At 55.1% G+C, this 16,162-nt stretch overlaps 1 protein-coding gene across 4 annotated transcripts; it reads right to left on the bottom strand.

Annotated features, from left to right (window-relative positions):
* Positions 1-7,918: 7,918 nt before the first annotated feature.
* On the bottom strand, positions 7,919-15,403 carry KIF12 (kinesin family member 12). 4 transcript variants are annotated; one of them, XM_032478261.1, is made up of 19 exons: positions 15,185-15,403; positions 15,040-15,114; positions 14,865-14,943; positions 14,579-14,706; positions 14,396-14,471; positions 13,888-14,022; positions 13,580-13,715; positions 12,694-12,785; positions 12,366-12,516; positions 11,551-11,669; positions 11,364-11,468; positions 10,679-10,781; positions 10,505-10,595; positions 10,238-10,324; positions 9,766-9,856; positions 9,590-9,694; positions 8,883-8,983; positions 8,752-8,791; positions 7,919-8,341 (listed from the first exon to the last, which is right to left on the bottom strand). In XM_032478261.1, the coding sequence occupies exons 1-19, from the start codon at positions 15,208-15,210 to the stop codon at positions 8,273-8,275; spliced, it is 1,809 nt and encodes a 602-aa protein (XP_032334152.1). In that variant the 5' UTR covers positions 15,211-15,403; the 3' UTR covers positions 7,919-8,272. The 4 variants fall into 4 exon arrangements, with proteins under 4 accessions (XP_032334152.1, XP_032334149.1, XP_032334150.1 ...); XM_032478258.1 differs by having other exon boundaries at positions 8,673-8,791; positions 15,185-15,383; XM_032478259.1 differs by having other exon boundaries at positions 8,673-8,791; positions 12,366-12,513; positions 15,185-15,379.
* Positions 15,404-16,162: the final 759 nt, after the last annotated feature.

A 16,162-nucleotide genomic window follows, 5' to 3' on the forward strand; every position in this document is an offset into this window, starting at 1 on the left:
TAGAGAAACCAGAGCTGGTATAAGAATGAAAAAATAACAGTGAATCATTAATAGGAACAGAGCCAACCTCTTAAGGTTGCCTACAGGGTACCATGATGGCTCATCTGATCTTCACAGAGGGTCCTTAATAATTAGGGGTGTCAACCCCATTGGCCCCACGGGAAGCCTGAGGCACACGGGGGTGTAGAAGAATTCGGGCCTCTTTTGGACAGGACTGCTCATTTGGCCACACAGCCTCTCCTGGGGGAGGTCAGAGGCCTGGAGGACGAGCCCAGGTTGTTGATCTCTTTTCCTGCCTCCGGGGATGTTTGCTTTCCCGAGATTATTAACCAGAGCAAACAAGGCAAACTCTGCCAAAGCCCACCTGGACTTTGAGTCTCTTTTTAAAAATTAACCCTGGGCCACAAAGATGCAAGATTGGCAGTGATGGGGAGTGCTGACCCCTCTCCCCCGCTGGCCATCCAGGTGGAAGGACACAGGATCTGGGGCTCCTGTCCTCCTAGGGGACTCAGGGGTCCAAAAGTCCACCAGAATTGGCCGGGTTCCAGAACCACTTCAAGGGGAGGCCTCAGAGCCTCAGAGGTGCCTGGTGCAGGGGGGAATAAAAGTCTGTTTCAGATGAACACTCTGGGGCTCAGAGAGGGAATGGGATTTGTTCAAGGTCACTCAGCTTGGAGCCGAGCTACAGAGCCAGATGGGCAGACTCCAGCCCCCAAGCTTTCTCTCACCATTCATTCATTCATCCACTCATTCATTCCGTGATTGGTGCTGGGGATAGGGTGGAGAGCATGACAGACTCCCCAGAGTAACCTCCCAGCTGGGGGCAGGGGCGGGGAGGGGTGGGACAGGGGGAGAGAAAAAGTGACAGTGCAGGATGGTCCCTGCCCTGATGGAGGAAGCAGAGGCCAGAGGAGGGAATCCGACCCGAAGAGCAGGAGTTAGCCAGACAAAAGCACACAGGTGGGGCAGGGGCAGCGGTGGGGAGGGGGCAGGCGGGGAGGGTGTTTCAGACAGAGGGAACGGCAACTGCAAAGGCTTAGAGGAGGAAGCTGGAGAGAGAAATGCATTTGGAATGCAAAAACAAACGAGCAAGCAAAACCCTAGGTCTGGAGCTTGGGAGATAGAGGCACGTGGGGAGAGCGAGGCTGGGGAGGTGGCCAAGGCCTGGCTGGGAGGACGGCACCGTGGGACCTACTTGTTATCCGGAGTATCTGGGGAGTGCTGGTGGGTTTTCAGAAGTGTCTTCAGATTTATAACCCGAAGAGACCAGTTTGGAGGCAGTGCAAGTGAGAAGCCCAGGAAAGCAGCTCCCTAGGAGGTTTTCGAGGAGGAAGAAAAGGGTCCCAGGCACTGGGGCCTGGTGACTGGACCAGCAGGGATGCCAAGGACATTGGGTGGACGTGGGCAAGGTTGGGGCCTTCCTCTGCTAGCGGTGGACACCTTCCCTCCCCACAACTCACCCCAGTTCTTGACCTCACCCATTTCCCTTGGACTCAGAGTCTGTCCCTTCGTGGCGAAGCTGGAGGTGGCAGCACCCAGGACTCCGTGCCAGTGCTGGGGTTGTTCTCACTGCCCTGCTATGTCTAGGCTTTGTGACTCGCTCCCCACCCCTGTCCCAAAGAGCCAGGCCACCCACAGACTCGAATCCCAGTCTTCGTGATTTGCCAGATTGGGGGGGGGGGCAGTCCTTTCCCTCCCTGGCCTCGTCCTCCTTGTCTGGACCTCCGAATAAGGGTATAATAACTCACGTGACGGGGCTAAAATAAGCACTGAATGAGGGGCATTTGTGAAAGGGCTCCCCAGTGTACACACTGGAGGGACCCACGTCCTCACAGGCACTTAGCACAGCATGTGGTACCAGGTAAGGGCTCCAGATACAGCAGGAATTACGTGCAAGAAGGTGTGAGCATCCCGTGTCCACTAGAGGGCAGCAGAGAACTTCTAGAAAGACCACTGAGGTTTGTTCAGAGTTCTCTGTATAGACCTGGAGCCAGAGGCCTAGAGCAAAAGCCCACAGAAGTCACAGAACCAGACTAGATCCCAGCCTTCCTTGCCCCAAGCCTGCTTACAGCCCCCTGGTGAGTGGAAGACATTCAGCTTCTACCTTGCCTATCCCCACCCCAGCCGCAGAGCTGGACACTTAGATGGGGCCCTTTTAAAAATAGTCCCCTGCCCAGGGAATTCGATTCTCCTGGTGAACCGGAATTGGGTATCGCTGCTATAGCCCACAAAGGTGGTGGTTACCTGAAAAACCACTTGATTAAGTCCCTGCTAAGTGCCAGGCCCCATGCTGAGCACTCCCCAAGCACGCCTTACTGAATCCTCCTGTTAAGGTTCCAGCATTTTACTATAAGGGTAGCCCTATTTTGCAGACAGGAAAACTGAGGCTGAGAGAGCAGATGACCTGGTGTCAAAGGTCACCCAGCCAGTGAGTAGTGATTCAAACCCAGATCTGTCTCCCTGACACCCAAGTCCCTCTGCTGACCTCCCACAGACACTGTCCCCTGATAAACACCAGGCCCTTGGCCATGTCCTTTGCTGGGGTCTCTTGTCACTGGACCCCTCACAGTATGAGTCAGTTTACGTGAACCCGGGTCTCCCTTCCCCAGCCAAGAGCACGCTCAGTCTCTGCCACACCAAGACCTGACCCTTCCTTTTCCTTGGGGCCCAGCACTGTGCTGGGCACTTAACAGGTGCTCAGCGACCACACGTTAATTGCCTGATTTAGAACTATGAGGAAAAAAGTAGGTCAGGCCCCCAAAAGGACCACTCAACTAGAAGACAGCTGAAGGAGACTGGGAGATTGAAATCACCGGGCCCAAGTCCTTAAATGACGATCAATGAATGAGTGAGCAAATGAACGAGTAACTGGGATGCTCAATGGCCCAATTTAAAAAGCAAAGAGCCCTGTTCCCTTGCATCACTGATTTTGAATTAGTCCGTGTATCATGGCTGGAAAGATCCCTAAGTCTTCAGCAGAGTGATGGCTAAGTAGCCAAATTTTGCACCCAGATTGTCCTGGGTTCCAGTCATGGCAGAGACCCTCTCCTGCCTGTTGGATCTTAACTGACTTCAACTTTCTCAAGGTGAGTCTTTTCCTCTGTTAAATGGGGTTAACAAGAGCCCACAGGGACGTAGAAGAATTAAATGATGAGAAACACGTCATGTTCTTGCTCCTTGGAAAGAGCTTAGCAAATAGTAAACGTAGCCCTGGGTGGAGGATGGCCTTAGATGTTGTCAATTTCACCTCCAGATTGTGGGAGCGGGTGGCTTTACCTGAAGACGCAGCTGAGAAAGTGAGGCACTTTGGAGCTGGGTGTCCTTGAGATCCAGCCGCCCCTGGGACAGAGCTCGTGGCCCAGGGCCTGACTCCCTTTGTATCTGGGAAGAAAGAACTCCCAAAGGAATAAACTCCCAAAGGCTGGTCTGCATTCAGGAAGAGGGCCCAGGCATTTTCCTGCTCTTTGCAGGCTGGTCTTATCTGTCCTGCATTAAAGCAGGACCTCCAGAGGCCTGCCCGACGGGTTGACGTCACCCAATACCCTTGGAGGGACTAAAATAGCTCTTTTCTGAAATCACGAGGCAAGCCAGACTCCCTGGAAAGTCCCACTGGCCTTTCTTCAATGAAGATAAATGAATCTCTCACCATCAGCTTCCCTGGGAGGGCAGTGGGAACTCATCCCTGGCTTCTCTGCTGAATGCTCTCTCCTTGGAAAAAATCCACATTAGAAGGCTCACCTTGTAGGAAGGAGCTGGCAGAGCTGGATGTCAAGTTCGTAAGTCTGTATAACAGAGTCCAGATATCGATGCAATTCCTCTCCTGGAGAACAGGACTGGTAGAATGTTTGTGCTGAAAGCATCCACCAGTAATAAAAATGGTAATAACAACTAGTATTTATTTAGCACTGACCACATGCCAGGCTCTGTCCTAAACAGTTTACATGGATGCACTCTTTAAATCTTCACATCATCCCCTATGAACACATGAACTTCTCATAGCATAAACCAATCTCATCCCCACTCTACAGCGGAGGACTGAGATTCAGAGAGGTTAACTACCTTGCCCAGGCTCCCACAGCTGTAAGCTGAGTGGACAAGCTGAGAGAGGAAGTAGGTTTGCCAAGGTTCTGCAGCCAGGAGACCACCCAGATCTTCCCCTCTGTGTCCTTTCCACCACACGAACGCTGGGCCATTTCTCATTCTCTGGGTTCTGGCTTGGCTGCAGAAAATCCTCCTTCATTGGGTAGTCTGTGAATAATTACCTTATCTTTGGAGGTGGTGAAGTTTCCTCCACGGGGAAAAAGGGCTTGGGGAGTCCTTTTCTCTACCTCATCAAAGACCTCTGTATGGTCTGGCTTTGCTGGGTTGTGCTGGGACTGGATGAGGACCACTTTCTCCAAGGAGGCTGCTCTGCTCTGCTCTGCTCGGTGGTTCCCAGTTAGATAGAAACAGCTCCTCTATTTGCCCTTCTTCTGTGGTCCCACTGGGTGCCACTTGGCATGGTTGTTAAGATTACCTATTCAAGAGCCAGACCACCCTAGTACAAATCCCACTTCTGCCACCTACTAGCTATGTGACCTTGGGCAAGTTCCTGAACCTCTTCTTGCCTTGGTTTCCTCACTGCAAGATGAGAATAATAGTACCTACTTCACAGAGTTGTTATGAGAGATGAATGCATTAATATACGGCATTCATTCATAAATTTGCTAATTGCTATTTATTCCATTGCATAGCAATTGCCACTCTGATAGTCCTTTTCCCCGACTTGGCTGGAAGCTCTTTGAGAACAGGGCGGTGGCTCAGTATCAGGCCAGGGTCCCTCATGCCTAGTAGACCAGGCCTGGCCTTCAAGTAAGGATTTAGTAAATGTGTGATGAGTGAGAGACAGCGTGTGATCAGAGCCATGAGCCAAAGGAAGGTTCTTTTGGAAGACACTTCTGGTCAACTTTTAAAGAGCTCTCTTTGCTTGCTAGCAAGTGTAGAAGTCAGTGATGGCCAGGGGGCTTGTAGATTGCCGGGCAGGCTTAGAACCCAGGTCTCCTGACTCCAGCCCTGGTCTCCAATCACCACACCAACCTGCTTACAAGTTCTAGGGGCTGCTTCTCCTTGTTTCATAGCAAGACCACCTCTACCTGCCCAACCCTGCTCCACCATGTCTGTTTCCTTAAAATAAAGGAAGACAAGTCTTTGGAAGCTCAACAAGGAGATATAAATGGAAAAAGTAATCTAAGAGGCCACAAAATATCCCTCAAAGGGGCTGAAATCAATCTGTTGTGTACCAAACTGAATAAATGTCAATTGGGGCAAATGTGTCATTAGACAAAGGGAAGAAAGACCCTGAGTAAGAGAAAGCAGGGCATGCCTGGGGTTTGAGAGAAGGCTGAAGCAGACAGAGAGACGGGGAGCATCTCATGATGCTCTTGGCAGTAGGGTTTCCACAAAATCTCATGTTGTCTCCACATCTTGGGGTCTGTCTTGGGGTTGGTCACTGAGGGGAGACTTTATGGCCTTTTAAACACAAGCATCCATAGGCATGCTCTTCCTGAAGCTTCTTTTCTCCTACCTAATCCTTCCAGCCATGAAACTGAAACAATGCAGCTAACCCCATTCTGCACTGGCTAAGAGCTGGAGACCCCAAGGATCTGGAGAACTCAACCAGGGTTCCAGACACCTTGGCTGATCTCTAGATTTGCCAGCACTCTAGAAACTCATGGACAGCCTTCTAAGCACTGATGAACATCCCCACCCCCAGCCAAAAATTCCAGAGAATCCCTCCCAACTTCTACACAAAGTTTTATAATTTCAGAGAGCTCTTTTAGGGGATCTGGAATTCTGGGAAATTCACACAGTGCTTCAGGATTTCCAAGAGCTGCCCCCAATCCTAATGTACCAGAGACCTTCTTCTAAGTTTGACAGTTCTGGAGAACTACCATCCTATTTCATGGGGCCACAGAACTTCCCCCCAGTTTCAGTATTCTGGGAAAAGCCAGAAAGAAGTCTTTTGTAGAATCCACAGTTCTCAGTTAAAAAAAAAAAAAAGACAAATACACTGGATTTGAAGAGTCTTGATACATTACTGGTATGCCATGGAACTACTCCAGGGTTTAGGGACTCTGGACAAGCGGCAGTTCGAGGGTAAGGATGCTGACCAGGAGATGGTCACATGGTTTGAGATGGCAGTAGTGGAGACTGATCGCCTTGAGTCCTGTGTCTATCTCTGGGAAAGTAAGTAGGGGTTTTGCTGAGCTGGAACTAGGAAACTGGAAAATCGTGGCTGGCTGCAGTGGGAAAAGGAATCGTCCAAGCACGAATGAACCAGCAATAGCCAGGGTCCCCCTGGGTGGTCCCTGTCCATTCTTCCCAAGACAGCCAAGGAAAAAGCCTTCATGCTCAGTGCCAGGGGCCTCCTCTGCCTGAGGCTACAGACCTCCCAGCAAGCAGAGCCATGACAGAGTAAGTGAGATAAGGGCGCTGTGGAGTGGAAGAGTCCAGGCTCAAACCTGCTGAGCCAGCCAAGCTGATGTGGTATCAAGTCTGAGCACTGTGCTGGAGGACGGCTGTGACCCCTGCCCAGGGGTGTCCCCATGCTCCCCTGTCTTCTCCTGCAGCTCCCTGGCTTGCTCTCCGGCCACTGGCTGAGGCTGGTCTACCTGGAGCCTTGCCTGAGCCCAGCGTCCAGATCTCAGGGATGCCCAGCCCGAGGCTAGCTTAGGTACCGCTGATGGAGGTGTCTCATCTGTCCTGCACTGGTCATTTCAATGGTCTCCTGCCTCCAGCTCATCCTTACCAGTCAGTCCACCTGCTAGGGTTGCCAGCATAACATAAGTGCAAATCTAAGTGGTGACTCCTCAAGACCCTTCCATGGTTCCCCTTGCCCTAGGGACAAACCCCAACTCCTGATGTGGCTGACAAGGCCATGCACTTCCTGTCCTTGACAACCTTTGGAACCCAGAGGTCAATGAGCCTTTGCCTCCGCAGCCCCTCCACCTGCCCTGGGCCAACTGCTGTTTACCCTCTGAGCCTTAATTATGGCTCTCGTTGGCGAACCATCCCTGACCCTCTCAACAATTTTTGATTGGGTGACCCTCCATGCCTTCAGTGCCCTGGGCTTACCCCATTAAAGCACATGTGTGAGATTGTAAATGTCTGTTTGTCCCCTACCAGACTGTGAGCTTCCTGGGCAAAGTCAGTTTGTCCCTTATCAGTCTTCTTTGCCACTTTGATTTGCAGTTGATGCCAATGGTGTTTGTTGAATGAATGAGCGAGTGAATGTATGAACAAACAAAAGAATGAGCCATGTGGGTCTCAGTCTCCCTAACTATAAAATGGGAGAGTTAGGTTAACCTCATGGCTCTTTCCATATTAAAGTCCGTCCACTTGCACCCCCAATTTCTCATATCACGTCTGGCCTTACCCCAAACTGTAGACCCACTGCATCCTACTGGGCACTGTGCTGGGAATCATGATAGTCCTAAACTCCTTGACCCTCATCAGAGTTCATCAGAACAGGCCATGTACTCCATCTAATTGACTGAAAACCAGAAAGTGGTCTAGGGAGGGTGCTGGGCTTGCCTAGGGTCACAGAGCCACAGCACCAGGACACATGCAGCTGGCACAGAGTACGAGCCCCTCGGTCCACCACTTGCCCTGGCATAAAGCCAAATCAGTTTTCCCCAGATCCCCTTCATGGAGATGCTCACCATTCAGTCTCCCCATGCCTGCCCAGTAGCATGTAGTAGTTGCTCAATTAAAACTTGTATAATACAGGAAAGGAAATGGGAACCTGGAATATTCCAGATCAGAAGGGGAAGGTGGAGTCCTTGCCTCCTCTTGCTCAGACTCCACCAAAAGCCCCTCCTCTCTGGGATACCCCCACGGGGAAGTAACTGACTAGTCAGAGGACAGAACCAACCAGACCTGGAGATGATGCTTCTCTTTATTTGTATATTTCATCACTGGCTGCCTGGTTTCCCCTGAATCCAGTCTCATTTCTCCTAGTCCGGGGTGGCACCCTCCCTTTGCTCCCTCAAATTGTCCCACCAGCCCCCACCTCTATCCCTCAGGAAATGTCCTCTGCCCAGCCCAGGTGCAGACTGGAGCAGCAGCTGCAACCCCATTTAACAGATGGGGACACTGAAGCCCAGGAGAGCAGAGCCCAGTCCACGGTCACATGGTGGTCTCCTGCGTCCCCCAACTTGCCCTCAGCAGGGAGGGAGGACTCGGCTAGGGCTCCGTGTGCCCTCACTGGGGGGTGGCTGGCTCCGGCCACGTCTCAGGGAGCTGCCGATTTGGTCTCTGAGGGCCTCCAGTCTCCGGGCCAGGTTTGGAACTGTGGCCCCACCTAAGGGGCATGGTGAGATTTGAGGCCAGTACTCCCCTGGGCCCTTCCCTACCCAGGGTCCCAACAGGGTCCCAACATCCTCTGAGGAAGTCTCAGGTGGTACCCACTCCCCTCCCCACTGCCATGTACACCATGGGCTCCAGCACACATCTGGGAATGCAGGTGGCCCTAGGAAGAGAATTCCAAGTTGGGGAACTAGAAAGACCTTAGAATTCTCACCTTTTAACCTGCCCTCTATTTCAGAGACGGGAAGACTAAGGTTTGGAGAAAGTGGGCTCTGGCCCACGCTCACAGAAAACGCTGGGGGCCCCTCCCTCCCTCCCTTCTTCACCTCTCAGCACTGGCGACGTGTTGGGGGGCCCCATGGGCATGGGGGGTGCAGAGGGTACCACCTCTTCCTTGGTCAGCACCTCTGCCAGGACTTGGGTCTGAGTCCAGTGGCTGTGACTCCTGGGCCAGAGTGAGTTGGGTGGCAGGAGGTGAGCCTTCAAGTTCCCAGGCCTCTTGCTCCCCGACCCCAGTACCCAAGGGCTGGGCCCACCTCTCTCTCAAGTAGTTGGCAGAGCCAGGGCTGCGTGGGGGCGCCCATGGTGGACGCCGGGCAGACAGGGGCACATCACCTGGGGCCTGAGGGCCAAACACCTGCAGGAAAGACCAGAGCCCACACTGGGTGCCCTCAGCCCTGCCTCTCTGCACCCCACATCCCTGGTGCCAACCACGATACCACCATCCCTGCCACACCTGCCCCATGGGGCACTAAGAATGTTAGGCGGGCCTAAAGGGACGGGGTTGTGGTCACTTTTCCTGTGGGAAGTGGGTGGCCCTGGCGATGTCCTCTCTGGAGACTAGGAACTCCATAAGGGCAGGAACCATGTCTGGTCTATGAATCCTCAGTGCCCAGAGCAGGGGCCAGCACAAAGCAAGGAGCTTAGGGGAAAGTTGTTGAATGAGTAAGTGAACACGTGATTAAGTAAATGCCTAAATGAGCGCCATGTAAGTGGGTGAATAAATAAGCAAATGGCAGAGTGAGTCCCTGAAAGAAGGCAGGATGGAGAGGAAGAGGGGAGGCGAGGTAAATAGCTATTTTGAAACTTGGGCAGAAGGAACTCAAAGCCAGCCACTCCCCACCTTGACCCAGCCTGGGACCCCGGAGTCCCCAGAGTCCTGGAGCCTCCCAGACTGCAGACCCCCTGGATCTAGGTCTCCGGATCTCCCAGCCTCCCCGCCCTCAACCTCAACTTTTCCTACCTGGGGCAGGTGGAGCTCCCTCCGTGGGCAGGCCCAGTGGGCCAGTGGTGCTCGGCACAGGGGACAGAGGTGGCAGCAGGGGCAGGAGCAGAGGGATGGCAGGGCCTGCAAGAGGTCACGTCAGGGACTTTGTGACATCCTTGCTCCTCCCCTCTGCAGGCTGGGCAGATACTCACATGGCAGAGGGGAAGTGGTGCCATCACACAGGGACACGGTGGGGCTGGGCCAGGGCCTGACTGGTGAAGGTAGCAGGCAGAGAAGAGGCGCCTAGAAAGAACAATGGGGTCTTCCTGCAGCCCTCAATGCTACCACCAGGTTAGCACCCAAGTCCCCGCTTGTCACAAACCCTCATGGAGCGCTTACCATATGCTGGGCACTGTTCCCAATGCTTTACATATGAACTCACTCAATCTCAACTTTAAAACAACCCAAGACGGTAGGCACTATATCATTCCCATTTTAAAGAAGAGGAAACTCAGGCAGTGAGAGGATAAATGACTCACCCAAGGTCACACGGCTGGTAGGTGGCAGAGCTGGAATCTGAACCCAATGGGTCTTGATCCAGAGGTCAGACCTAACTATTTCACTGAGCCCTTTCCCACCTGCCCTCCGTCCCAAGGCCAGTCTCCAGCCGGCAGCTGTGCTCACCGCTCCAGGTCCTGGACCTGCTGGGCCAGGATGCGCTGCTCATCACAGGCCAGGTCCCAGCTGCTCTGCAGCTGGCTCTTTTCTTTCCTGGGAAGAGCAGGCCCCAGGATGGTGACAGGAGGCAGGGCTGGGGTGTGTCGGTCAGCCCCTACACACAGCAGCATAGCACAAGCCCCAGGAGGCAGGTGGGGACAGCAGGGGAGCCAGGGACCAGGGAGGGGAGGCAGCTTGGCAGAGGCAGCCCCGCAGCGGGCGGCGGGGCCCTACCTGAGCCTCTCATTCTCCAGCATGAACTCCTGTAGCATCCCGTAGAGGTTCCGCTGGGCCCAGGCCACCCGGGCCCCACTGAGCCCAGAGGCTGCAGGGAAGAGGGAGGTGGCTGGAGCCCCAGGAGCCCTAGCCCCTATGCTCATCCTGCCCCCGCCCCCGGGGACATCATACCCTTGGGGTCCATTTGACGCAACTGAGACCGCAGGAGACGGTTCTCCTCCTGGAGCTGCAATAGCTCAGGCTCCAAATGCCGGGGTGGCTTTGCCACAGGGGACTGCAGAGAAAGAGACCCAAGGCTGCTGTTTATGGTCATACATGACTGGCACTGCATGAGGGCTCCAGGGGTGGGCGGTGAGCGGGGCCTACAATTCAGCCCATACTTCACTGGCCAGCTTTGAATCCAGGCCCAAGGCTGCATCCACCCGAGGGGGCACCTTGTCCTAACTGTATCAGAGTGCCATGTAGCCTCAGCTGCATGCCTGCAAGGCCCACTCTAAGCTGGACCCTGACGTCCAACCCCAAACTCAGTTCTGTTCAAACTTTGGCCCAGATTCTGACCCCAGACAACACCTCACAACAAACTCCAACTCATCTCAGACTTAATCATGATACCAACTGGGATGTCAGCTAGACTGTGAATTACAGCCCGAATCAGACTCCACCCAAGACCTGCGGTAACCCTGACCATGATCCGGCCCCACCGTACCCAACCACGTGCCATCATCAAGATTCCAACTGTAATTCCAGTTCTGACTCAGTCCCAGACTTCAACTATGACGCCAACTCAGGCTCCAACTATTGCCTGATTCCCCACCATCTTCCCTGCCCATCCCTCTGCCTGCATCTCTCTGCTCACCTTGGGGGCCTGGGGCCGAGTGGTGACTCGCTGAGCTCGGCTTGCATACCGCAGGGTGCTGAGAGTCTCAGGAAGGCACTGGGCTGAGGGGGACACGCAGGCCACCTGGGGAGGACTGCCCCTGAGTGTTCCTCTCCTGGAGCCCTCCCTCAGGACTCCACCCTCCCTGCCAGCCCCACTCTAGTACCATGAGGGTGACCCCGCGCCCCCCCAGTGAATCTGCCAGCAGCTTGGTGAGCTTGCTGTCCCGGAAGGGGATGTGGCTCTGCTTCCGCTGGGGGTCCAGCAGCAGGGAGATGCAGTGACCTGGGTGGGGAAAGCAAGGTCCAGCATGGTTACCCCCCCTTGCCCAAGGCCATCCAGCTGGGCCATCCAGGCCTGTGTCTCTCAAATGCCTCTTTCCACATCATCTTGTTACTCACTCAGGTGGGCCTCTGCCACCAGAATGGGTCTCCTGGAGGGCAGAGATGACCCTGTCCATCCCTGATCACCAGTGCCCACCAAAGGGCCTGGCACTTGGCAGGGGCTCAGGAAATGTCTGACTAATAAATGGAATGAAGAGGCATTCCTGAGCATCTCCCCAAGGGTGCACAGAGCAAGGCTGAGGCCCCAGCTGTTAAGGACTCAAGGCCCAATGACCTGGCAGGTGGGGAGGTGGGAAGACAAGTTAGTGTCCTTCCCCTCCCAGGACCTCAGCCTTCCCAAATGCCAAAAGGGACAGGCTGAATGTCTGAGGGCTCACACTCTGCACTTGAGGGCTTCTACCTTCCCAATTAGAATGTAACTGTCTTCTCAGGGTTGAGAGATCCATAAACAAAGTTCCAAGAGGGAAAGTATGAGACAACAGCAAGCTGAGGCCAGAGGAGGCCTGTGGCTTCTGGATCACGGCTCTTTAACTCTCCTCTGTGCACTGGACCTCCTCTGGCTTCCCCATGTGGACAGCTATGGGTAAGGCACAGATGAGGGACTCAGGGAGTCAGTCCAGCTGGCCCCAGACCTCACCCAGGGCCAGTAGGCTGCGGTTGATGCTGTTAGCCTCAAGCATCAGTTCCCCATGGGATCCTGTGGCCGTCACCTTCTCACTGCCAGCCAGGTCCACAAAACACAGCTTCCCACCTGTAGGGGGTCCCCCGGGCTCCACAGGAGGCATCTGCTGGGATTGGGGAACAGGGCTTGATGGAGACTTGGGAGAGGCTGTCCCCATTAAAGCCACAAGGCCAAGGGTTTCCACCGTTACCTCCTGTGCATGCCCAAGATGGTTTGCACCCCCAGAGGTTGACCCTTGCTGGGTGAACCGGGGCCACCTCCATCCCCAAGCTGGGGCACTCACAGTTTGGTGGCTGATGTAGAGCGTGAGCAGGGCATGGCTTCGGCTGGAGGCCTGGTTCAGGGTGTGAGCTGAGCTCCTTCGACGGCTAAGACCTAGAGGGGAAGAACATATGGAGCTGGACCTGCGAGGAAGAGCAGGTGGTCACCAATGAAGAAAAAGGAGCAAAGACATCCAGGTAGAGGGCCGGCTCATGCAGAGGCACAGAGACAGGAGAATGATGCATACTGGGTCTGGCTCTAGTAGGAATAGATGAAAGGGGGCTGGAGAGAATTGAGTGGAAGAATGTCAGTCTGACTCACATTTTATCATCATCTCTCCCACTGCTGTGTGGATGGACAGAAACTCAGGCAGAGAGATCAGCTGGGAGGCATGGCATAATGCTCAGCTAGAACCTAGAACCTCAGTGCCCCCAATGCCAGCCACAGGGTGGGTGCTCAGTAAGTATCTGATGAATGAATGAATGAGCCTGGAACAGAGGGGCCTTTAGGCTAGGCTAAGAAGTATGACCGTTACTCTCAGGGCACTGGAAAGGTCTGGAGGGGAAGAGGGATGTGGTTTGCTACATGAAGAAGCATGGACTGAAAAGGGAGGGCCTTGAGATGGAGAGACCCCTCCAGGAGGTAAAACTGAGGCCAGACTGAGGCAGAAGCCCAGGGCTGGAGATGAAGGGTGGGAAAAGAGTCTGGAAGGCAAAATCAGCATGCCTGGGGGTTGGGGTGGGGGACACCCTTGGGCTGTGTCTGAATTGTTGGTTTGCTGGCCCCTTTCTCCCACAAAGGTCATCTCTGAACCCACAGCTCCAGCCTGGGGCCCTGAGGGCACTCAGTGAACAGCTGAAAAGCAAGGCATCCCTCTAACCTCAAAGCTCCCCTAAGGTAGCACGCACCCATTTGCAGAAGTTCCATCAGAGTCCCCAGACTCCCAAACTCCACCACGCGTAGCTGCTCCACATAGAAGCCCCGCGTCTTGTTCCAGCGAACAGGGAGGGGCCGAAGAGACCCCAGGCTCAGCAAGTCTCGAACCTAAGAGATGAGGTGGAAGGTAAAGGAGGGGCCCTCTGAGTCCTTTTTCCATCCACCCCCAAACTTTGTGGTCAACAGTCTCCCCTCCTCCATTCTGCCCCTTGACCCAGGCTCCTTGAAAAGAAATGCCTCTTTTTCCTGTGGGCAGTCTCTATTCATCTCAGTCCCTCACCTGCTCATTGTAGATCTCCAGATAGGAGGCATGGAGAGTGACAGGGGCACCCAGGTGTTGCACGCGGTCTAACAGCCAGGCGAAGGTCCTTTGCATGATGCCAGCCAGGCTGGGGGGTACAGGCACCCCTTCCCCCTGGGGGCAAAAACAGCTGAGCCTGGGGCTGGGTTACCGCCATCACCACCACCAGTTACAATTACCCTTCGTAGAGCACTGCACCAAGTTCCCACACATCTCATTTAATTCTCAGTCAGAACTATCACTTTCATGTCACAGATGAAGAAACTGAGAGCTAGTAAGTAAAGGGAACACAGTTTGAACCCAAGTGCTCTATATTGGCGAAGCCCCTTCACTTCTCTGATCTTCAGTTTTCCTGTCTACAAACAAATGGGGCTGGGCTGTAACGTTCAAGCCCCATCCTTCTGGAAGTCTGCGCCGCCTGCGGCTCCCCAGAGCTTCCCGCCCACCGACCTCTGACTCGTGGGGGCTCCGCTAGTGCTGGGCCCACCTGGGGAGGAGGTCCGGTCAGGGTGTAGGTCTTTCCGGAGCCGGTCTGGCCAAAAGTGAAGACGGTGCAGGAGAAGCTGCAGGCAGCAGGGGTGCGGCTGGACTCAGGCCCGGAGGACGGCAGGGGGCGGGGCTGTGAGGGGGCGGGGCTGTGCGGGGCGGGGCGACACCCGGCCTCACTCACCCGCGCAGCGCCAGCTCGCCCAGGCGCCGCACGCCGCACGCCCGGAACACGTCCTCCTGCGTGCGGGCCCCGTCCAGTACGGCGCCGAAGCGGAACGCCACGTCTGGGCCCCCGCCGGGGGGGCTCACCTGGGGGAGGGCACGATGGAGAAGGGGGCGGGGCACTCTGGGAGGGCGGGGCCCACCTGGGGGAGGGCGGGGCCTGGGGGAATTTGCCGGGAGGAGGGACCCGTCGTCTTCCTGGTAGGTGTGTTTTGGGGTTGGGGGGGCCGGCTGGGGGTCTTTACCTGCAGAGTCCGAGTCCCTGAGCAGTGCAGCGCGCTCTGCTCCCCTCGACGCAGCTCAGCCGCACTCATGGGACGCACCCTGAGGTCCGACGGGACGGAGAAGGGGGCGGATGGTCCATCAAGTCTCCACTGAGCCCTTCCTCGCCCGGCCCCCTCCCAGCCAACCTACACCCACCTGAGCACCACCTGGATGGGCGTTTCCGGCTTCTCTGGCCCTTCTGGCCCCTGCTCCAGATTCCGCGCGGGGTCCCTGTGGCAGCAACCTGAGTTAACCATCCGTGCGCCAGCAGCTCCTTGAACCTCCCTAAATCTGTACTTACCCGTCGGGGGACCCGCGTTCCTCCATGTCCTGCTTTGCACACGGAGTTAGCTCCGCCCAAGTCTCGTTCTTTTCCCTCCCCAGTACCCTCCCTTCTCCACCACACTGGGACTGGCTATACACACCTTAACGTCTCCCACCCTCTTCCCCCTCTTCCCAGGCAGCCATCCATCCGGAAAGTCTGGGGCCTGCCCAGGGCTAGCTAGTTAAAGATTTACCAACCCCCACCTCTGTGGTGGAGAAAGTCTCTAGCTAGGGGGTTCTGGAGTCTGAGGATCACTTGCCCTTGGCCAGTCTCCTCTGTGCACAGATGGGGATACCGAGGCCGGAATGGGAAAGACTCAGCCAAGGCCAAAAAGCAAATCTGGGCAGAGCATGGACGGGGCTCTTCCTATTCTCTCCAGATACTCCTCCTCCAATTTTGTAATCTTCCTCCCTCCTTAACCCTCCCCAGCTGTTCCAGCTTCTTCCAGCTCAGAGCCCAGGGAAGGGAAGGGTCTAAAGGGGTGGGAGGGGCCCAGGTGTCGGCTCCAGGAAGATGTGGTTGGATTCAGTTCCTGAGCTGAGCTGACAACAGTCTCCCAAGCATCTGGTTAAACATTGGGCCACCTGCCTCTCCAATGCCAAAGCTGATCCAAGAGCTGGGCAATTGTTTAACCCTCCCCTGGTCTGGCTAGGGAGAGCAACAGAAATGTCTGTGAATGTGCTGGGGTGGAGCAGTCACCCATTCAGTGCCAGTCTCCCTCCAGGCTGCGCACTGGGGCAGGGGAATCGCATACAGATCCTGCCCCTTCTGAACTCATAGTCTTGCTAGGGAGACAGGTAAGTGCAATCTAGTGTGCAGGGGCTTGGTGGTAGTGGGGGCGGTGGGGGTTAAGGATTCAGAGATCTATAGGAGCAGGAAGGTATGAGAGATAGGTGGGGGTGTTCTAGGCAGAGTGGGCATCCTGCAGGAAGGCCAGAATGGGGTAAGGGAGAT

This window comes from Camelus ferus, chromosome 4 (genome assembly GCF_009834535.1).
Source record: "Camelus ferus isolate YT-003-E chromosome 4, BCGSAC_Cfer_1.0, whole genome shotgun sequence".
In the NCBI taxonomy this organism is placed as follows: domain Eukaryota; kingdom Metazoa; phylum Chordata; class Mammalia; order Artiodactyla; family Camelidae; genus Camelus; species Camelus ferus.